This window comes from Polypterus senegalus, chromosome 16 (genome assembly GCF_016835505.1).
Source record: "Polypterus senegalus isolate Bchr_013 chromosome 16, ASM1683550v1, whole genome shotgun sequence".
Taxonomy (NCBI): Eukaryota; Metazoa; Chordata; class Cladistia; order Polypteriformes; family Polypteridae; genus Polypterus; species Polypterus senegalus.
In genome coordinates, this window is record NC_053169.1 from 100,357,506 (window position 1) to 100,381,801 (window position 24,296).

A 24,296-nucleotide genomic window follows, 5' to 3' on the forward strand; every position below is an offset into this window, starting at 1 on the left:
GAAGACAAGGAAAAACTCCCCAAAAAAAAAGAAAAAAAAATTTGGGAAGAAACCTTGGGAAAGGCAGTTCAAAGAGAGACCCCTAAAGCAGGAACAGTTCCCTGTGATACTTGTAACCATGTCTGATACCCAAGCCACACAAACTTTGGCCTAGCAGGTAGCTAGTCCATTATCCAGGACACTGTGGTATCATCAGCCCGGCACCATAGTACTGAATGCACTCGAGAAGTCAAAAAACAATTTCACTCACCATGCTACCCTGTTTTTCCAGATGACAGCAGCAGACAGACGGCAGTGTTGTCCACTGCTGTGTGGACCTGGTGGGCAAACTGAAGAGTGCTGATTTGACCAGGGGTTGTAAGTGAGCCGATATCAGTCTTTCCAAAGCCTTCATAATGTGTGAAGGGAGAGTCACCAGTCGATAGAAATTTTAGACTGCTGGCCTTGGGGACTGGCACCGTGCGTACAGATGGAAGTGTTTGTAAGATCAGACTCAGATTAAAGATATGCAAAAATAATGCACACAGTTACCCGGTGCGGAGGATTACATGGACAGAACACCACTGAGTAGGACACTTTGATTACCAAAAATAACTGCCAGGAGAGATGAAGACAGGAAAACACAAAGCACATACTGTGGAAGCAGATGTAAATCAACAAACCTAACGCTGTCTTGGCCTGCCTATACTTTAGTGAACTCCTGTCCGTTTACACCTGGGAAGCACTTCCAGGGCGATGACATACCTCTGCAGCTCTGCCTGGTGGTCCCCAAGTACCCCAGCAGGACTGCTCACCAGGACTACAGCTCCGAGATTGTCATGTGTGTGTACCACTGGGAACATCACCAGCAGCAAGATGCTGCCACCCTGTGTATTGGGGGTTTATTTGTCAGCAAATGATGGTCCCCCTCTGTTCCTCCAACCTGGTCAGGGAGCCCCCGTCCATCCGTTATAAAGGCATCCCAAAGCCATCCATATCATGTCCTCTGGTACAATAGACAGAATGTGAAGTCTATGACACGGTAACAGCGAGTGTTGGTGAGATGGGCATTGGAGGGGATTGAGAGGAAAACAGACGTTTACTTCCGGTAATGAAAATCCCAAAATGTCTGGCAGCGTACTCTTTGAATAATGCAAATTTTTCTGTGCTTTTCCAGTACCGGTATACTGCATAAGCCTAGCACTCAATCACTTTTGTCCATAGTTTAAGGTCTAAAAACACAAAATAATTGCATGTAAGGCCCATTACAAGACTCGAACTGTTAGAACCCAACTGTCTTCAATTTATTTGGTGCCATTCACTGTGAAACTCATCTCAGAATACAAATTTTACATCTCTCTATTATAAAAGAAAATCTCGAGACGAGGCGAGACTATTGCCAAGAGACTTTTCCAAGTCCCAACCTCCTCTCAGCCATTTCCAGTTAACCACCACGCTCGCGGTCCTCTCACCTCTCATTCGTGTGAATATTTTTGTCAGACACAGTTCCTGCGATCTCCGCTCTTATAAATTTTTACGTTTTCCTCAATTTAAGTTCCCAATTAAAGAAGACGTATTATGTCCAAATCTTATTGAAGAATTTCATCTCGAAGGGTTATCAACAGAAGGAATGAGTACACGGGCAATCCTAGCACCGAGAAGGAAGGAAAGAAGGAAGGAAGGATGAATACTTTATTAATCCCAAGGGGAAATTTGCATACTGATGATAAAAAACAATATTAAATTAAAGAGTGATAACAATGCAGGTATACACAGACAATAACAAAGTCAAATTAGGGTTAGGGTTAGAAACGAAGTCAAACAAATTAACGCAAATTGGTTAAATGCGTATCAATAGACTCTGCTGAAACTGTTGGTGGTGATGGTGCGGAAGATGAAAACATCAACTTACAATATGTCAATGTCAAATTTATCGATATAGCAAAAACATAGGAATACTGTGGCCAACGTGCTTTACAATAATAGAATAAAAGAAAAACATACAATTAACATGAATAACATAAATAGAAATAAAATAAATGAACATAAATAAAATAAATAATTAACAGAAGTAATGTTACATAATCACAATGAGGAAGCCATCAGTATTACTGAAGGTCACGGAACGCAAGTGACTAGAAATGAGTCTTTAATCTCGTTGTGAATTTTTGGCTGACTCCTTTATGTGACGAGGTGAAGAGTTCCACAGGTGAGGAGCAGCAGCTGCACAAGTCCTGTCTGTCCCCCTTACTGTGACACTCGGTACGAGGGACAACAAGAGACAACTGACCAGAAGATCTAAGCACTCTAGATGGCTGGTGTAAAGCACACAATTCAGATAAATAGACAGCAGCGAGCCCATGTAAAGATTTAAAAACTAGCAGCAAGATTTTAAAATCAATTTGAAAACTGACAGGCAGCAACCAGTGTACAGAAGCTAATATTGGAGAAACAGAATCAGAGTTTCTTGCCCCAACCAGAAAGCGAGCAGCAGGATTCTGGACCAACTGTAACCTGCGGATCAGAGATTTGCTAATCCCAGAATACAGCGAGTTGCAGTAATCGAGGCGAGAGAAGATAAAAGCACGAGTAGCTTACTCAAGATCCCTAGAAGATAAAAAAGGCTTGATCTTAACTAATAGACGAAGCTAATTCACAAAGAATATCTACAACCGTTAACATCGTCCTGTCTTCCACCGGCCGAATTACTGTTGAAGGAAGGACGTATCGTAATGTAATTGCGTAATTTATGTCTGAGTGATGGGATATGCCATAGGACAAGATCAGTTGTACAACTCTGACATGTAAAATTTTAGAAGGCGACAAGACAAGAAAGGTAATGTAGTACATCTTCAGGGAATAACATTAGACACCACAGGAGATCTTGATATGCTATTCATATTAAAATGTTGACTGTTTCCCGTTAGAATAGCTTTGGCAAAGACGATTAACAAATCACAGGGACAAACTTTCGAAAAAGTCAACTTATTTATTAGAGAGAAAGAAACGATATTCACTCACAGGCAGTTATACGTTGTGTTGTCTTGATGTAACTCCAAACAGGGAATCAAAATTCAATGCGATATTGACGAAAAGTGAATTCCAAATATTGTTTTAACTGAAGTTTTACAGTAAAAGTGTAAGTTTAAAAAGTATTTGCTTGTTAATTTCAAAGCCAAACAGAACGAAAATGTATAACGCAACTAAAATTGTGAATTTCCCCTTGGGATTAATAAAGTATCTATCTATCTATCTATCTATCTAATACCTCTAACGTAACATGAAACATAATTCACTTTAATTTATTGCGTTTTACTATTTTTATAATATGATTAATTACTATATAATACAATTTATTTAGAAGTGCCGCAATGGGCTTTAACAGGCCCTGCCTCTTGACAGCCTTCCAGCCTTGACACTCTAAGAAGACAAGGAAAAACTCCCAAAAAACCTCTGTAGGGGAAAAAAATGGAAGAAGCCTCGGGAAAGGCAGGAATTACTCGCTGTATTGTAAAATAGTTAGGTCTATTATGAATATATAGCAATTCCCATGAAAATAACAATCTGTTTAAATTGTACATCCGCTTCCCCATACGTGAGTGGCGCAGATCCGCAAAGTGGCTAGCACGTAGTGCCCTCCCGAGGGTTGGCAAGCGAAGCAAGCAGGGGATAGAACCCCCCTAGTAAACAGAAAAAAAAATAAATCATCAAGTGCCTTCATTTTCATAGAAAGTGAAGGAGGCTCAAAGTGCTTTCCATCCCCAAGCAAATCATACATACAATTAAATGCAGTGAATTGTGAACTAGGCTGTTATAATAAACAAAACAGAAGTAGCTAAATAAAAGGAAGTTTTTGAAAGGACTAAAACATCAAAAGCAAATGAAATCCATGAATAAAACCTTTGAACTTTCTGGTAAAAAGCACAAACTGTTCTTGCCTGACAAATGCATTCAAGCCGTCTCATGGAATAACAAAAGGTTTTCTTTCTGCTATTATTTTTAAATGACTTCACAATTTCTTTACAATGCATACATGTCAGATTAGTAAAGGCATAGAGTACTGAACAGGGGCTGGCACTCCCACCCTACATGCAGGTGGTCTCTCCTGTATGGGGTGTTTAACAAGTTTTCAGAATACATCCCACAAACGGAGGGGGTGTACAATGACACATGCAGGTTAGGCCGACTGTCCATTGCAAATTGGCCTTGTGCAGGTGTGTGTATGAGCGTGAGTGGCCTCCTCAAAGGCCTGAGAGTATAACGTTAAAGAACAGAAAGGACAAGACCTTTGGAGATGGCTGCTAAATTTCTATTACATTTCCAAAGTGAGACGAACAAATTAACAGCTTTTAAATCAAAAGAGTGTAAAGCTATTAGAAACCAACCATGACACAAATAAACAAAAACCTGAAGCTGTCATAGCGGGTACCTGTTTCTGGAGTCAGTGGCACAGAATTCAAGGTGGATTCAATCTCTCTGTCCATGGAGGAACCATACTCTTCAATGCCATATGTAATCGGGAGATCCAGCATGCAGCTATTTTCTGAAGAGTAGCTTGATTTTTCTTCGTTCCTATCCATGATCCTAACGAGAAAAAGCAGACATATTGTTCAATATATATTGTCCATATTTAATAAGGTTGACAATGTTTTTCACTGAGAGCTAACAAGTCTTTCAAATTGGATTCCCTTCTTTGTGTCAAAGAATCAGCTTCTCTCTCTCCTGCCTTTGGAAAGGGATTGTGGACTGGCTGCCTCAACACCAGTGACTCAGTGGATGTTTGCCAGTATAATGTGCAGTGTATACGTGAATAGGTAGCCTAGGTCAACGGTGGATGGGGACTCACAGTAAATGTACACACACACACACACACACACACATACTATATTATGTATACTGTACACTATATGTGTGTGTGTATATTGTAAGTGCCCGAGAGGAAGGACAGGCATCCTACCCAAGATGGAGACGGATTTCTTGCCCAGGCGGGAGGCCATAATGAAAGACAGCGGGAGCTGAGACTTGACCTGGCCAGAATGCCATACATTCTCCTGCCCAGCACAGAGAGAAGGGCGATAAGTGGACTGGGCGAACGTTGAGTGCCGGGAGCAGTTTGTTCTCCCACACAACAGGTGACAGTGTTCCTCCAGGCTAAACCCACTTGAGACACCTGTAGGGTGGCATGAGACTTGGAGAACAGAAGTACAGCCCTGTTGGAGTCTTTGGGGGGGTCACAATTGGCAGCTACCAGTGAGAGGACTACCCTGAGTTCCAATCCTGGGTCCAGTTTAAAAGAAGCCCATAAACTCACCTTGAGGAGTCAGTAGGCGTATATACATATACACAAGCACATATATATATATATATATATATATACACACATATATATATATATATATATATATATATATATATATATATATATATATATATATATATATATATATATATATATATATATATATATATATATATTTATTTAATATATATATATATATATATACACATACTGTATATACACACACACATACATACATATACAGGTATTGAGATATTAAAGGCACTATGTATCAGTAGGTAGATAGAAATGGAAAGAGCTATAAAGTCAATAGAAAAAAATGCTATATAAAATATATGAAAGCCACCATCCTTCTATATAATTTGATACTATCCGTATGTATGGTGTTTGCATCAATACCCGTATGTCATGTCGATACCCCGTATGTATGGTGTTCACGTCAATACCTCAACTCAAAGTTAGAACCAGGCAATGGGACTCTGCCTCTGTAGTTAGAACATAACGTGGCAAACGCGGACGCAGTATTGCATGATTGGCTAAGAATGTACGAATGCTACAGTGATGCTGCTGGACGGCCGAGTATAGTAAGTCAGTGTTGGTTCGAGCAGATAACAGTAAGTTGGTTGGTTTTTGGAACGTTGGTTTGGTGGAGCGTACTGTCCAGGACTAACATCGTCGACTGACTTAAACCCTTCAACAGCTCCAGAACCGTAAGTAATTTAGAACTTAACCCCATTTGCTTGGTACGTCGAAATCTATCTTTGAGCAGTTCGGTTTTGGCATCCATCCTTCTGACATCTATTGGCAAACTTAGTAATGATGGTCATTGTTTAAATTTTAGCCGATCTCAGATCTAAAATGAGTGACGATCGCAACGCAGCCAGAAGAGCAGCAGCCGCGGAAAGGATGCGCAGGAAAGGAAGTCACATGACTGACGAAGACACCGAACCTTTCGATAATCCGATGTATGTGGATTGGGATTCTATAGAAACGGTCATTGAACCAAATGTCAACATTGTGGTTGACGTTAATCAACCATGCTCCCGTCAGGGACTGGCAGGACATGATCCGCCACTCCAACATAATTATTACTCCGACTCTGATTAGAGTCGTAAAATACCGTTTGTTTTGAAAATTTGTTTGCTGGAAAAAATCGAATGAGTTCCGCCGAAGAGCTGAGTTCACGTCTCGCATCCCCATTTAAACAGGAAGCTCTTCATTACATCGGCCGAAAAGGCTTATTTTAAGCACAAATCAGTGCCATGATAACAAAATCATTTCAAGGACTTAAAAAACAAATAATTCTTTACAGAAAAAGTATGGATTTCACAAACGTAGAATTTATAGCCCGATTCGATCGGGCCCCCAGTCGCTAGTACAGAATATTATTATAATACATCTCTCTATTATAAAAAGAAAAATCTTGGGAGGAAGACACTTTGATGTTACACGAGACAGGACAGTGAGACAAAAGGACAGCTGCTGTACAGGCTTTTAAATGGTCGACACACAGCACCACAAGCAGAACAAGCAGCTCGCCAGCAGCAAGACAGCAGCTGATCCGACAGCATCTACTTAGCATGCGTTCAGCCCTGCCCTTCACAACACGAGCAGCGTTATATATCCCAGAGAAAGAGATTTAATCAGGGCAGGAAATAAAGGACAAAGAGTAGATGACAAAGTAGAACATCATAAAGAATTCAAAAATGTTGGCGGGATACACATGTAGAGCAGGTTAGAGATAATGGAAGTACGAAAATTCCAAAGTCTCAAAAAAGGATAGTAAAGATCGCACTAGCGCAAACAAACGGAAATTATTAATCGGTGAAATAACGGAACAGCAAAAAGAGATCGAATATATTGTTCGGATTTAAACTTTACATCTGAGACTTGTAGATCGTCTAATTCGTTTCGCCAGCAAAAATTAAAAGATTCCAAAAATGTTGGAGCATTATGAAGTCCCGTGAGATGGAGACTTTTTAACAGGAGATTCTTTCAAGTCACGCCATACTTACAACTATTTTCAAACAAGATCACGGTCAGCTAACCTCTCATTGGTGTGAATGCTTTTGTCAGACACATTTCCTGAGCTCTCAACTCTTATACATTTTACCAGGACAATAATTTTATACGTTCTAGATGACAAAGCGAAGACGAAAGAGCATGGACAAACATTCGAAACAGTCGTTTTATTTATTAGAGAGAAAGAAACGATATTCACTCACAGGCAGATATACGTTATGTTGTCACGATGTAAGTCCAAACACAGAATCAAAATTCAATTCGATCTTGAAGAAAAGTTAATTCCAAATATTGTTTTTACAAAAATTTTAAAGTAAAAGTGAAAATAATACATATGTAACAATTCCCATGAAACTATCAATCTCTTTAAAATTGTATATCCGGTTAACCAAACCCGGGGGGTGGGCGAGCGAAGCGAACAGGGGGCGGAGCCCCTAGTAGAATGTATATTAGTGGGCCGGACATCAAAGTAGCCTATAATTGCTATTGATGAGAAAGACTATACAATGCCAGAAGTGAAAGGCACTAAATAATACACGTGAAATGACCTATTGAGACAGATTGTTTTAACAGGCAGTATAAGATAGACGGTTATAAAACAACTATTTAATGGATATGTAAGGTACTGTATAATTGATCTACGGTGGGCTGGCGCCCTGCCCGGGGTTTGTTTCCTGCCTTGCGCTCTGTGTTGGCTGGGATTGGATCCAGCAGACCGCCGTGACCCTGTAGTTAGGATATAGCGGGTTAGATGATGGATGGATGGATAATTGATACACACAGATTAAAAGCCCGAAAGGCACTATATAACAGACAGATGTGAAAAAAGCACCATACAATAAGAGCATTAAAAGCCGCTACAATCTAATCCCAGGACCAAAGGACGATGAGACAAGGTACCACCGTGACATCCCACTAGAAATAAACTTAACAAGAATGAAAAATTGCCCGTACATTTACGCATTATTTGTTTGCCTTTTTCAAGTTTCAGTCATGCGATCGGTGCACGTACTGTACACACCGTGAACGCACTTTTTAGGACCCTTCCAATCTGGATCGCTCTCCACCGCCGCCTCCAGCTGTTCACAGATACGGACAGAAAGACTTTGACTTTGCAGCTGTCTTTTTCGTTCCCATGGCAATCATTAAAATAAAAGGTGACATCTCGATTGAACGACGTCTGGAAATGGCTGGACGTTCACGAGAGCACTGAGCAGCCGAAGAGCGCCCGGCCTGAATACGATCGTAACAGCAGATAAAAACCTTTTAAAATCCCCTACACTTATCGAGCCCATCCGCCGGTACGCCCGCCTGCTTTTATCCTCACGTCTCGAGCCTCGCAGTCAGTTTGGAAACACCGCTGTGTTACATTAAAATGCCGCCCCTAAAGAACAGCTATACAGAGTTCCGAGGTGGTAACGTAAGCAATGGAGCCGCACAGTTTCTTAGTTAATTATCGTAACTCCTGTAAAGGCAACTACTTCATCGCATTGTCGTTTTCACGGGTGTCTTGTTCGCCTTGCCACTGTCATTATTACTTCGTTTAAAAAAAGTAAACCCATCTCAAGAATGAAAAATCGATGTTGTACTTGAAGCCCTAATAACCTGTTAGACAATGCATAAGCATCGCACGAACACTCCGCTATAATTCAATTACTGCCAACGACGATAAAACAGGCAGGGTAACTTTCTATGAATAAACATCAAAGCATCAAACACATAAATGGATAATAATAATAATAATAATAATAATAATAATAATAATAATAATAATGCTGAGGTTTAACCAAGAAAAAATGCCGACATTGGATTACAAAACTAAAACGACCGAAACAATGAACAGAATGAACCACAGAGACATGGAAAATGTGACCAAGTAGCGTGGTACAGTCTAGTACTTTAGACACATTCAGAAAACCATTTGATGTTATTTTGGAGAAACGAGATGGATGGGATTGGTGGATTAAATGAGTTAAATGATGGACAGGTTAACAGACGAGAATAGACAGGGGTCCCCGTGGACTGTGATGTTTGCTGATGACACTGTGATCTGTAGCGAGAGTAGGGAGCAGGTTGAGGAGACCCTGAGAGGTGGCGATATGAGAGGAGAGGAATGAGGGTCAGTAGGACAAGCAAGACAGAATACGTGTGTGAATGAGAGGGAGGTCAGCGGAGTGGTGAGGGTGCAGAGAATAGAACTGGTAAAGGTGGATGATTTTAAATACTTGGGATCAACAGTACAGAGTAACGGGGATTGTGAAAGAGAGGTGAAGAAGAGAGTGCAGGCAGGGTGGAGTGACTGGAGAAGAGTCTCAGGAGTAATTTGTGACAGACGGGTATCAGCAAGAGTGACAGGGAAGGTCTACAGGACGGTAATGAGACCAGCTGTGTTATATGGGCTGGAGACGGTGGCACAGGAGACAGAGCTGGAGGTGGCAGAGTTAAAGACATTAAGATTTGCATTGGGTTTGACGAGGATGGACAGGATTAGAAATGAGGACATTAGAGGGTCAGCTCAGGTTTGGAGACAAAGTCAGAGAGGCGAGATTGTGTTGGTTTAGACATGTGCAGAGGAGAGATGCTGGGTATACTGGGAGAAGGATGCTAAGGATAGAGCTGTTAGTCAAGAGGAGAAGTGGAAGGACTAAGAAGAGGTTTATGGATTTGGTGAGAGAAGACATGCAGGTGATGGGTGTGACAGAACAAGATGACGAGGACAGGAAGATATGGAGCTAGATGATCCGCTGTGGCAACCCCTAACGGGAGCAGCCAAAAGAAGATGAAGAAGAAGAATGGCCCATTCTTAATGAAAAATTGTCTAATGTTCTCTAAAGAGAGTATAATGCCCATTTCAGACACTCTGGCTATTCAAGGTAAGAAAACAGCAAAAAGGTTTAAGTGCAGCAACATGCTTGAGGTGAGGCCCAGGACAAACAAAACTGCTGGAATCCCACCTTATATAGCCTGCTATGGGGGCGACTGTGTCTGGTATCTCTTCAGCTTGGAGCCTCCTCCATCGAGCTGCAGTTGGAGTTGACTTAACGGAGGATTACATTTCAATGCACATACAAAACCCAGATAAGGCGAGTAACCCGGTTATGTTGCATTTCAGTAAGGATTCTTCCCCTGGCTGGGGTTCAAGTACCATTTTTATGCCCGTCTTGTTGATTTCAATTCATTTGCCTATGTTAACATTATTGATTATGTGGTTTCCTTATTTTTAAGCATCTTGCCTTATGTACCATGTGTTCTGTTGATAGTTCCCCAAGAGGAGGGGCTACCAGCCCATCACTGCAAGGGTCTGCCCTCAGCCCTATAAAGGCAGAGGCAACCCACAGTCCTTTGCGGTTCATTGGAATGCACTTGGCAGTTGGCTGCTTGAAGTGTGTGTGAAGTGAATACATCTGTAAGCTAACTGAATGCAACAGACCTGCGCAGACTACGAAAATCTTTAAGAGTAACCTGGTTACGTGTTTACATGGCCACATAACCAGGTAGAGAAATCTATGTGTGTTAACCCAGTTTCTCGGAGACCAATATCCCAGTTTCTCTAACAAGAATAAGTGTTTCCATGGCAGTTTAGAAACTGGGTTTCTGTGAAATTAAACTGCATGTAAACATAATGATAATTTGAGTCAAGTAGCCCTCGCAGAACTCTCATCTTAACCATAGTGTAACCAGGTGGAGCTCTAGAGGTCTGCAGCTAAACTCTATTGGTGCCCACTTGGAACTCCAGGGTGGCGCCTCCAGCTTGAAGAGATGGATACTTGGAAAAAGTAAGTTTAACAAATAAATGGAGAGTTTATTGTTGTTGTTTAGTTTAACAGTGAAACAGTGCCATCTAGTGGTCTTTTAATAATACATTTAGATTCCACTTCTTTGAGTTTGTTTGTCATGATGGGTATTTTACAGTAATTCAGTTTTCTTGTAAAATCAAGCACCCGATTTTATAACTGCTTCAGTTCAATGTGTTTATTTGGATGGAATGTGGACTATCTAGATGGGAACTGGAGGCACAACTGGGCATGTCTGACCACACTCTGATCCATCATCTATAAGCCTATTATAAGACAGTGTGGCAGGAGGCTGGGGGCCAGACCCAGCCAGGACACCTGGAAAGACCAGCAGGTGGTCTATATGTACCCCTGGGCCACGAGGTGGCTCAAACCCACTGGGGCCTGTGGCCACTGCCAGGGGGTGCCCTGAGCGTCGTGGAGCCCGGGAGATCGACACTTCTGCCACACCTGGGAAGGTGGAGGAAGGACCTTCCAGGGACGCCCGGAGTGCTTCTGGGTGTTAGTGTGGTACTTCTGCCACACCAGGAAGTGCCGCCAGAAGGTCATCAGCAAGCACCTGGAGCACATCCGGGTTGATATAAAAGGGGCCATCTTCCTACAGTCAGGAGCTGGAGCAGGACGAAGCTCCAGTGACAGGTGAAAGAGAGAGGTGGCCCACGGACATTGAAGGCCTGTAGAAGGGTGTTGTGGTGCTGGAAGCACTGCGTGTGTGCAGGACTTGGGTTTTGGGACCTTTGTTTATTAAAGCGTGTGTATTTTAAGAACTGTTGGTGTCCGTTTGGTTGTGTCCAGGCTGAATATCTCACAACAGCAAAAGCTATCATTATTTAACCTACAAATTCTTGTGTTTGGGGCGAGTTGTTATTTGTTATAATATTTATATTTTTCTTCAGCTTCAGTATAGTCTTAATTTCCTCTAAAAGACAAATAAGTGCCTTTTCCATCTATCTATGAATCTATCTATCTAAAGACTTCATAATTATTGCCTTTCAAGTCTCTTACTGTTTCCTGGTATTTTAGGTTGCCAAAGCTTTGTGGACACCTGACCATCACACACCCATATGAGTTTGTGAGACGTCCCATTCCAAAACCAAAAGCAGTAAAATGGAGTTGCCCCCAAAACAGTCAACAATCTACTTTGTACAAGATTTTGGATAATGTTTTGTGGGAATGCGTACCCAAAACAGCATTTGTGAGTTTGGTTACTGATGTTGGAAGAGAAGACCTGGCTCACATTTGGCTGCCCCAAACCTTTTTTGATGTACCCGTGTCTTCCTTATCACGATAGATAGATAGATAGATAGATAGATAGATAGATAGATAGATAGATAGATAGATAGATAGATAGATATGAAAGGCACTATATAATAGATAGATAGATAGATAGATAGATAGATAGATAGATAGATAGATAGATAGATAGATAGATAGATAGATAGATAGATAGATAGATAGATAGATAGATAGATAGATAGATAGATAGCACACCACAGCATAGAAAATCGCACTGACCACCACTGAGTTGTATAAGATACTTGCAAAATACCCGCGCTTTGCAGCGGCAAAGTACTGCTTTTAAATTTTTAATAAGAAGAAAAATAAACCTTTTTAAACTGAGGGAAAATATACCAATAATTATTTGTTAAGGATCTCTTTGTATACCACGTTGTCAGTTCAGCACTCCGGTTGTAATGTGACTAAGCTGTGCGAGCTAACTCTTGAGCATTCAAAGTATAGTTGGCCATGTGAAAAGCAATCTTGCCTCAAATCAATGGCAACCTTTTGTAGGGTCCGTCCCTGAGACTTATTAATTGTCATCGTGAAGCAGGGCCTTACTGGAAATTGGAGGCATTTGAACTGAAATGGGAGATCAGAGGGTATAATGGGGATGCGAGGAATAAAAACTCTCCCCTGAGTAACTGCCAGTAAAAATAGTTGCCTCAATTTGGTTCTTTTGCAGACACGTGACATGAAGTCTCGTGCCGTTACAAAGTTTCGGTGGCTGTTTTTCAGTAACATTATTGGTGCCCCAACCTTTAAAATTAGATTATGCTCAGGAGTGCCTGGGGGATTCAGAGTGTGGAGAAACTCTAGCAACAGCGTGTCTATTAACTTGTGGATTTCTCTGTAAGTATTTGGCAGCAGCGTCACGAAGTTGTTTCCGTAACACTGCGTTAGCTGCAGAGCTCAGCTCGGAGCGAAATGAAGTGAATGGGAGGGGAGATGATGACGTGACTCCCCCACCCGCCTTAACTGTCCATCCCTCCACAAACACAGGCTCTCGACATGACAAACGTCAGCGGCAGCGTGTCTATGAACTTAATTTAAAGGTAAGCTTTACACCTTGCTTTCCTATTCGTTTGCATAAGCACAGTCCTTCACCAGCAATTTTAACTCCGTTACAAAGTGATCCAAAGTCTCGTTTATACCCTGCGTCTTCTCATTAAACTTGTATCTCATGAATATTGTATTCGTCATAGGCATGACAAACGCCAGCGGCAGCGTGTCTATGAACTTAATTTAAACTTAAGCTTTACATCATGCTTTCCTATTGATATGTCCTCAAAGGTTTGTTCAGCTTCATAGAGTTGTTCCTCTGTTACTGCATCAATAAACAGCTTGTCTTCCTCTTTATCTGAGACATCACACACTGCATGCACGGGTTTGCCTTTCCCAGTCCTGCAAACTTTATAGCGAAGTGGTTCAATTTACCACATTTTTTACGCTGTCTTCCTTTAGCTGGACGTTGACTTTTTCCACCATGTGCTTTGTTTCCGCAGTAGCTGCACTTATGAATCTGCTTGTATGCGTCACTCGCTTCATATTCTTTTGCTGCCGTCTCAATTGTGTAATGCGTTTTTTGTTCAGCGTTCTTTGGAGCTCTTGCTTGTTGTCTGCGTACTGCGTTCACAGTCAGTTCACGTGAGCCGCTCGGAGTACATGCATCAAAGGTTCTCAGCTGTGCTTGTGCTCTCTCGTGCGATCTTGCAATGTCCATGGCTTTATTTAATGTTAGCTCAGACCCGGTGCTTAAAAGTTTCTCTCGCACTTTCGCTGAGTTTGTGCCAAACAATAGTCTATCCCTGACCATCTCATCTTCGTTTGCATAAGCACAGTCCTTCACCCGCGAATATTTAGCGGCAGCGTGTCTATTGGATTGCTGCTGACGGACAGCCTTATATGGGCAGGCACTCAATTACGTGGGAGGCGTGGCGATGAGGGACGCAACTCTGCCTCACACGACAACCGAGCTGCAGGCTATGGTCGTATATATGTACGTAGGTAGGATTCAGTTATGACCACTTTTGTAAGTAAGCTGTAAGGAATGAGCCTGCCAAATTTCAGTCTTCTACCTACACGGGAAGTTGGAGAATTAGTGATGAGTCAGTCAGGGAGGGTTTTGCCTTTTTTTAGTATAGATGAAGAATGTCACTACCCGCATTAAAGGAATGCAGCTTTTTAAGTACCTAGAGTCTGCTCTGCATTTTCTTATATAGCTTCACTATGTTACTAAACCAGTCCATCCTGTCACTGATCTTGAGCTCACATTCTTGTAGCAATGCATCTCCTCCACATCCACTCCCTAATTACTGAGCGGGTGTACAGTCTGTTTGTTGTGGCAAAAGTCAATAAGCAGTTCTTCAGTTAAGCAGATGTTAAGTATCAGACAACCACAAAACTAAGTTCTCCACCTGACTCCTCTCCTCTGTCTCCTATCCCATATCATGTGGACACTAGAGGGCACTGTTGCTCCTCAAACCCAACACAACAGACACGGGGCACAAGTTAAAAGCACAATTAGTCTTTTATTTTAAGGAAACTCTTCACAAAGTGTTTCCCACCACCACTGCTGCAAGTAATTAATAACAGCACACACAGTTAATCTTCTTTCTCTGTCTTTCCTCCTCCACTCCTCCCACAAGCTTCATCTACCTACCACCCAACTCTGGCTCATTTCTGTGAGGTCAGTCCAGTCCTTTTATGTTGGCCAGCCCGGACGTGCTTCTACTCCGGGTTAGGCAGAAACATCATGCCCCATGTCTCTTCCATAGCACCCCCTGGCAGCACCCACGGTACCCAACAGGGCTGAGATATCGAAATCCAAGTCCCTTCTGGGGCACCAATGTTACCCAGGGCAGTTGCCATATAGTGTTTTGGGGGAGGCAGTGCCCTAAAGCAGCCACCTTCCCCACATCCTTCCATCTTTTGGTTGGGTTGAGCTGCCAGCCTTCCTTTATAATCAATACAACCCATTAGTGCCAAATAATCTAAGAATGTCTGCAAATGGCGTGACCTGCAGTTGTATTTATAGTCTGAGGTGTAAAGAGTTAAGAGAAATGAAGACAGGACTGTTCCTTGTGGTGCTACAGTGTTGCTCACACAGTCTCAAAAACTGTGGTCTGCCTGACAGATAGTCCATCATTCAGGACACCACAAGCTCAACCATCTGCATATCTTTGGGTTTACCCCTTAAAGGAATGGCAGGGTAGTACTGAAGACTCTAGAGAAATCAAACAAAATATCATCCTCACAGTGCAGCCACCTTTGTGCAGGTGAGAATAAATTGTGTTGAGAAGACTGGTCATTGCATCCTCCACTTCAATCTTTGTCTAATAGACAAAGTTGGCCCAGGTGATCTACCACAAGAAGACTTATATAGTCCAGAGACCAGTCTGTCGTAAAGTGAAAGTTAAGTGCCACTGGTCTGTAATTATGCGATGGAGAGGGGCCTGCCTTCTTTGAAACAGGAACAATGTAGGGTAGTGTACACAGCACTGGCACTAGGAAGTCCAGAAGGTAGTGTTCTTCTGGCATCTGCCAAACTCAAATTTATCCATCAGATAGACAAAGTATTACTCGGGGTTAACCATTTTTACATAGAATCCCAAGACTGAGAGATGCTCTCTGTTAATGCCAAGGAGGTTAACAATAAAACCCATGAACTCAGTCATTTGGAGGGGTGTCCACATATTTTTGGCCCTAATATACTGGCCTTCCCTCGCGGCTCTGCCCACGTAGTAGTGAAAGAGGTTTATGAGGACAGCCCTGCCCAGCTCCCCCCTCCTGATGTCACACTTCCCACTCCCCTCTTTCGCAGCCTCTGTCTCGGATTAGCACGAATATATCGCTCCAGAAAGCGAACTATGATACTAAGCGTAATGAGAGAAGTCACAAAATCAACCGAAATGCTGAAGCAAATTATAGAAAAAAACTCAACCTAAATCCGTTAAGTAGTTCTCTCATGAAAAGCGGACAGACATACAGACAGACAGATGTTGGATTTTATATATAGAGATGATTAGCTCAAGGCTCAGCCACTGGTAGTATTCATAACTGCAATCTGTCATTACTTTCTTCTATCTGTTTTTACGCAATAATCGCATGATGGGGCAGGACAGATAGGGAGCATGAGCTCACACAGTTGGGGGGAGGGGGTAGGGGGGGCCCTTTGGATTTTATTGTTTTGTTATGCTGTTTGCGTAGTCAATGGAGGCTCTGATGGCACGGAGTCCGAGTGTCTGGGCTTGCGAGTGTCCTGATAAAAAAGAACAGCCAGGCCTTTAATGACCTCTTGGGCACTGCCATCAGCAGTGTGTCTGTCTGAGGAAAGAGTGTCGACCTCGTCATCAAGAGGTTTACTTACCTCGGCAGTGACATTCATGTCTCTGGTGACTCTTCCAATGAAGTCAGTAGATGGTTTTGGAGAGCATGAGGTCGCTGGAAAGGGGTGTGTGGTGCTCCTGATATCTCTGCAGAAGGACGAAGGTCCAAGTCTTTAGAGTCCTGGTACTTTCTGTCTTGCTATATGGTTGTGAGACATGGACACTATCCAGTGACCTGAGATGAAGACTGGACTCCTAATGTACTTTGTCTCTTCAGAGAATCCTTGGATCCAGCTGGTTTGACTTTGTGTTGCTCACAGAGTCCCGAATGAGGCACACTACCTGCACTGTGAGGGAACATCAGTTACGGCACTACAGCCATGTGGTGTGATTCCCCGAGGGTGAGCCGGCTCACAGGATCCTTATTGTTGAGGACCAGGCCAAGGGGATGCCCACGTAACACCTGGCTGCAGCAGATTGAGGGTGGCACTGGACCACATGTCTGCCTGTGACCTGACATATGAGTGCCGACAAAATAGCGCCGATTAAAATGCGGTGTCAAAATCGCACCGACAAAATCGCGAAAGTTTCAATAAATATGAATTACTAGTTTAAAGCATATATAATAATGTTTATTTTAGAAGTCAATATTATGAGACATGGCATGCCATCAGCATGGCACGCAGATAGTCCTTAAGATCACGCCCTGCATATGTAGGAAGAATTGCAGCAAGACTTCTTGATAGTTGAGCGTATTTAGACTTGCTGGCTGCCTTACTGCTGGTAATTCCACTTTGTATACGACGTGTTATGCCAACCCTCGACTGAGTTATTTGTTCGCAGCATGCCATCAGCAGTTATAACAGTTATAACCTAGCACATAATGTGTACATAATGCGCATGTACGTGTTTCACTCTCTTGGCCTCTCTCGCGATTTTGTCGGCGCGCATTTGTCGAAAACCAGTTAGCGGGTTTGTTGGTGCTCATTTGTCCGTCGCGCTTTTGTCGGTGAACCTGTCTGCCTGGGGGGTTGCCAACCAGGATCTCAAGCTGTTTTGTTGTGTGGTGGTTGTAGCAATGCACTGTACCAGTGCAGGCTCCCCAACCTGACCTGGGGCCTCATGTATAACGGCGTGCGTAGAACTCGCACTATAACATGGCGTAAGCACAAAAGCCGAAATATGTTTACGCACAGAAAAATCCAGATGCAGGAATCTGTGCGTACTCCAACTTCCACGTTCTTCCGCTACATAAATCCCGATCAGCGTGAAAACTAACGCTCGTGCACGCACATTATGTAACGCCCCAAACCCTCCCAGAATTACGCCTCTTTGAATATGCAAATCAATATAAATCGCCCTTAAGCGCAGCCTTCTGTGAAAAGACAATGGGAAAAGCACGGGGGAAAATATAAGAATTTCAGCGAATACCAAGTGGAGGCAAATGAAAAACATACTATTTGTTCAAATAAACCGTGGTATAATCAACAAAAGGAAGTTGATCGAGTGACATAGCGTGTTGGAGAAACTTGAAAGCTCACATTCACAAATCGCACAGTGCCGTAAAAAAGAAGTCACATATCAAAGTCGCCGTGAAAAGCCGAGTTGTAAGCCCACTGTCTGAGTGTCATATGAAAGCTTATTAGGGTACAGAGAAAAAAGGCACACAGTGAGGAAAAAGCACGAAATGTCAACTTCAATCTCGACATTTCCACTTTAATCACGTAGTTTATTTTGTCATTAAAGTAGAACATCATAAACTTCATCTTAAAATCGTTTAATTAACCAGTTTCTCAAATCACATCGTAATTAAAGTAGCACGTTAAATGCTTTGTTTTGTATTTGATCTTCTATGTGCTCTATGTGTGTGAATCACTACTTGCTTTTTAAACCGGCTCTCTTCCTCCAACTGGACACAGAATCCATTACATTTATGATATTACAGCTCTCTGAATAACTAAAATACTGAGATGTATACGTGATATCATTTTCATGATGATAGGAGTTAAAGCACGTTATTAAACATGTGTTTCACTTCGATGAAATAATTTATTGCAGCAGTACAATCAGGGGCGGCTCTAGGCTTGTGGTGGCACTGGGCAGAGGAAGAATCGGTGGCTCCTTCGCCCGCCCGTCAGTAAGGTAGCTTATGCACAGTGGATGGCGGACACTGCATAGCCGCCTCATGCTCATGACACAAGCATTTAACTTTTGCGAAATTTGTCGCTGTGTTTTTAGCTGTGTTGTTATTTTCTCTTTCTGTTTTATATTCAATATATATTGGCGTAGCCGTCACTGCAGTCAGTGCTTTTCTTTCCCCAAGTAACCGATCGCCATACAATCAGCTCTGTAATAGACGTTAAGCCATCTGTAAGCTTAGCGCCGATTCTTCAAAACGTTTAAAGAACATTGAAATATCTTCGTAGTACATGTTTAATTATTCTATCCTTAACGACACTCCCAGTGAAGAATATAGATTATTTAAATGAAGTTAAAGTTTTATCTGTATAATTTAATAAACATATTTTGCTGAATTTCACCTTATAAATGATATCGTTTCTGTTTCTGAACCACGAGGTCCATACAGGAAAGGCTTTAAAACATTTTGCAGTGGCTGAGACAGTGTGTGCTTAATGCCGTATACCGATAATTCCCTTTCCGATCAGCTGCTGCTGTGATTCACACTCAGATACAGTGATATAAATACTCCAAGTGGTGCAGTGAGAGAAATATTGAAAAAGATGATCCGCTGTGGCAACTCCTAACAAGAGGAGCTGAAAGAAGAAGAAGTGAGAGTAACAACGCTAAAGCAGTTATGGTATTTGGAATACTATGGCTGTTCCCTCTACCATTATATTGTTACACGTTAATTACAATCAGATGCATTACACTAATAAACAATATGTGGTTAGTTTCGGTGTATTTATAAAGCCGCGTCATGAAAATAAGGTGTAACCACACAGGAACAGTAGCACTGCTTTGACGCTGGGTGCCGCCAGTCTGCAAAACCGAGGGGAGAACTTGCGTACGACAAGGTATGAGGTACCGTGGAAAAGTGCATGGCGTTACGCCAAGTGTAGGTTTTATACATTGCGATTTGAACGTGGAAAAGTTCTTACGCAACGTTTCTGTGCGTACGCACCGTTTATATATGAGGCCCCTGATCTGGTCTGTTCAACATTTTGTAAGGAACACACAAACCTGATGGGAGATGAGCTCAAGACCAGATGTCTGAGCACAAAATTGTACAGCTTGTCTCGTTAATTCATCTTTTCTTGTGGATCAATTACAATCTGTTTGAAGGCCAATAGTAGGCATAACATGTTGAAACAAAACCCAAAGGGAAATTACACTAAGACTGCAAAAAAGGCAAAGGGTTATAAACTTTTAAGCAACACCAGGACTAAAACAAACAGTGTGATCCAAAGTTCAAGCAAAGTTCAAAAAGCCATTAGAATATGGAATGCAAAAACAAGAACATTTAAGACACAAGGGAAGCTGACAATGGCAACTGTCGCAGATTAACACGATGCTCAAACAATGCCTCTTCTGCAAGGGCCCCCTTTTATTTTCCTTAACCTCACACCATGTGACTGTTGCATAACTGGTGTTGCATAGCAACAGGCAGACATAAGAGGAAAGGGCCGTGTGCAAAGAGCAGGTAAAGGTATGGTTGGCAGCTGAGCTCCGGTCAATCCGAGAAGTTCAAGAGTGGCTAACTAAAGTGAACAGAAAGGAAGGGTCGGGCCGTTCTTACGGTGACTTTTTGCCCGATTATTTATCTTATTTGTCCGTGACTTTCTTCCTGTTTTCTATAGCATGTTTGTTACAATCATAGATTCTGAATGAACTTAATTGTTTTTCATTTTAATATATCTCATGTCAGTTTTGCCTAACCTCGTCTCAAGTCATAAGGTGCCGACAGCCAGACATGACAGGGTGTTGCTTTGCATATCATCCCCCAGCACAGCTTCTTTATCTGAGATGGCGCAGCTGGAAAGACATGTCTGGAAGGAAAACGTCTCCGACGGGGCTCGCCTGATATTCTGCAGCAGTGTTGCTAGCCACTTTATCACTGTGGCCCCAAAAAGAAACATGTAAAGAAGAATTAGGGTTATCGGTAAAAGTACATTAAACAATTGAATTAATATAAAATAACCGGGTAGTACGGTCAAGTCAAATTTACTTGTATAGCAAACCATAATACATTTGAATACAAGTACTTCCTTTTCACTAAACTTTGAAAAATAGGCATGCTGAGTATTATTTTATGCTATTTTAAGGTCGCTGATCACCAGTATAGTATTTTTGACATTTGTTTCTCAACTGGTGGTCCTTGCCCTCCATGGGACACTCCCAGAAGGTTGAAAAATGACAAATTGTAAATATAATAATAATTCTTTACATTTATTTAGCGCTTTTCAAACTACTTAAAGCTTTTTGGTTAGTGAGTGGGGTGCCACTTCAACCACCACTGACTAATGTGTAGCACCCACCCGGATGATGTGACGGCAGCCATTTTGTGTCAGTAGGTTCACCACGAATTGTTAGGAGGTCAATCAGAGACAAGGGATGATTAAGGGGCCAGATTGACCAGGCTGAGGAGGGTTAATTTAGCCAGGACATTGGGGTACACCCTAATCTTTTTGAAGGACGCCCAGAAATCTTTTATGATCACTGAGAGTCAGGCCCTCGGTTTTACATCTCAACCAAAGGGCGGCACCATTTTTACAGCACAGTGGCCCCATCACTGCAGTAAGGCACTGGGATCCACACACATAGACTACAGGGTAGGTACCCCCTGCTGGCCTCACTAACACCTCTTCCAACAGCCACCCAAGCTTTTCCTAGATGGTCTCCCTTCTAAGTACTGGCTGGGCCTTGTGGATCACCCAGGCTGGCACTGCCTCATGAACCCGACAAAGACAAGCGTGGGACAAAAGTTCAAGGCACACACAATTTTTATTTTTCCTTTTTTTACCTCATGGAAAATGCCTTCCCCCATTTCCCACAGGCACAACACAGTCTCAGCACAAGCACAGCATACAAACAATTCTCTTCCATCTCTTTTCTTCCTTTCTTCTCCATTCCTCTGGTCAAGCTTCGTCTTTCTCCACCCAACCCTGGCTACCCGAGTAGTAGCTAATGGCTCCTTTTACAAGGCACCCAGAAGTGCTCCAGGTGCTTGATGACTCCTTTCCGGCAGCACTTCCAGGTGTGGAGGAAGAACTACTGTTAAGGACTCAGGGTCCTGCCCCTGCTGCAGCACCCCCTGGCGGTGCCTGCGGATCCCAACAGGGCTGCACCAAACTCCCATGAAGACCTGCAGGTGTCTGAGGCACCGCTGCAACCCGGGGGGTTGCCATCTAGCATCCCAGGGGAGTTAATGCTCCGGCCATGCTTGATCCTCCAGGTTTCCCAGTGTGGAGGTGTCCCAGCTGGGCAAGGGCCCCGGTCGCACGCTACAGCCTGAACATGCTGATCTTCAGGTGGATGATCTCTTGTGAAGTGCAGGTGGTACGGCTTGTTCAGCCAGTATGTTCACCACACCTTAGAAATTAGGTGGTGAAGGGGTGAGAGAGATGGTTAGCTAAGTAGAAATTAGGGGTCAGAATGAATGGGAGTTGCAGACGGGAATATAAACCTGAGTATCATCAGCATAGCAGTGAAAAGAAATGTTAAATTTCCTAAAAAATAGCTCCAATAGGGTGAAGGTATATAGAGAATAATGGCGCTTTTCCACTGCATAGTACGGCATGACACGGTTCAGTTCAGCTCACTTTTGGGGGGTTTTCCACTGGGAACAGTACCTGGTCCTTTTTTTAGTACCACCTCAGCCGAGGTTCCAAGCGTGTCGAACCGTTACCAAAACGTGACGTGTAAACTCTGCTGGTCACTGTTTGGCCGGAGAAAATCGTCATTACTGCGTCACTGAACTTGCGACACGAGACACAACAGACCCGCTAGATTTTTAGCACAGCCGGCGAAGGTTCGGACACACCATTTTGTTTTAACCAAAAATGGCTGTTCCTCTATTGAGGAAGTACAGACGTTCCTCTCGTTGGTAGCCGAGGTGCGGATCCAGCGAGAGCTGGATGGGGCGCGCGAATGAAAAGTTTTTCAGGAGGTCGCTTGTGGCGCGTTTACGATGATGTCACGGCAGTAGAGGCGGCGCAACTATAACGACAAGTGAATAATCCCGCCCACTCTAAAGCGGTACTAAACTGCCGTCGAAACGCAAACCGAGCCGAACTAAGGTGAGCTGTACTGAACCGTGCTGTGCCGTACTATGCAGTGGAAAAGCGCCATTAGATAGGACCCAAAATGGATCCCTGAGGAACACCACATTTAAGAGGAGCAGTAGACGAAAAAGAGGAATTTAAAGTCACTGAAAAGTGTCTACCAGTTAGATATGACCTGAACCAGTTAAGAGCGGCCCCTTTAAGCCCAACAAGATGTTTAAGCCGCATCAGCAATGTCTCGTGGTCAATGGTGTCAAAGGCAGCGGACAGGTCAAGGAGAACAAGGACTGCACCGCCTGAGTCAGTGATAATAGACATGTCATTGAATACTTTTAGGAGGGCCGCTTCAACACCACGATAACGCCTAAAGCCAGACTGGTAGATCTCAAATAAATTATTCGAGTTAAGGTGATCAACCAATTGATTAAGCGGCCCCCTGCTGGCCTCACAAACACCTCCTCCAATAGCAACCCAAGCTTTTCTCTCATCCAAGTCCTGGCCAGGCCTGAACAGGCTTAGGTTCAGGTGAATGGCCTGTTCTGAAGTGCATGTGGTATGGCTGCTGGATAAGCAGAAGCATGTGAGGGTCTCGTTTTAGACTTTTTTAAGGTCAGTGATTACGAATGTAATGTTATTTTTAATCTTTTGCGAAGGATCCATGGACCTCTATCAGAGGGTGAAGAATGACACATTTCTATTACAATCGCGAATCGTTTGACTTTAAATGTTTAAATTGAAGCACACGTTTTAACATTTCAAATGCTAAACACAACTACTCTTTATTATGTACTTCTACCTCATGAAGTAAATTATTACATTTTATTACGAATACCCCAAATTAGTTTCAGATTTATGTACTTTTATATTCTACCCCGGGCTCAGCAACTAAGTTTTCATCCCTAAAGCCTCTACTGGAGTAGTCCTGGAGGCTCCACGGCAGATTCTCAAAGGCCTGGCCTGCACTACTTTTAACTGACTTAATATTGAGCTAGGAGAACGTCGGGTGAAATTACACCTTTGATTGGCTAACTAAATAGATTACAAATGCAAGCTTTTGAGGCAGCTAAGTCCTCTTCATCAGGCGAGGGGTAACAAAGAAACTGAAAAATACTCTTGCTTATATTGGGACAGCAAAGTGATTTTTTTCTTTCATCTTAACAACCTTTTTGTTCAAATGTTATCAAAATTAATAAGCCTTAGATGAATTAAACCCCGAAAGAAGAGAACAATGAACAAATAAAATGTAGAGATAAGAGAACCATCACTAGAGAAAGTCCTGTAAGGTTTGTTTTGAAGTGCATTGTCTGTAAGATCAGCCTCTGATGTGGTCAGCTGGTCATTCAGTCTGTTAATC

The 24,296-nt window shown here is 42.7% G+C and overlaps 1 protein-coding gene across 5 annotated transcripts in view; it reads right to left on the reverse strand.

Moving 5' to 3' along the window:
- The window catches only part of LOC120517012 (shieldin complex subunit 1-like), a 94,226-nt gene extending 85,566 nt beyond the window's left edge, over window positions 1–8,660 (reverse strand). For 2 of the 5 annotated variants that reach the window (XR_005630964.1, XR_005630963.1), the window contains exon 1: window positions 4,409–4,489. Coding sequence is in view for 3 of the 5 variants with exons in the window: in XM_039739071.1 (XP_039595005.1) it covers window positions 4,409–4,563; window positions 8,255–8,256 (157 nt within the window). In the remaining 2 variants the exon portion in view is untranslated. Of the gene's footprint in view, window positions 1–4,408; window positions 4,564–8,254 lie in introns of those variants that run through there. The other 3 variants (XM_039739073.1, XM_039739072.1, XM_039739071.1) reach the window with 3 other exon arrangements.
- Window positions 8,661–24,296: the final 15,636 nt, after the last annotated feature.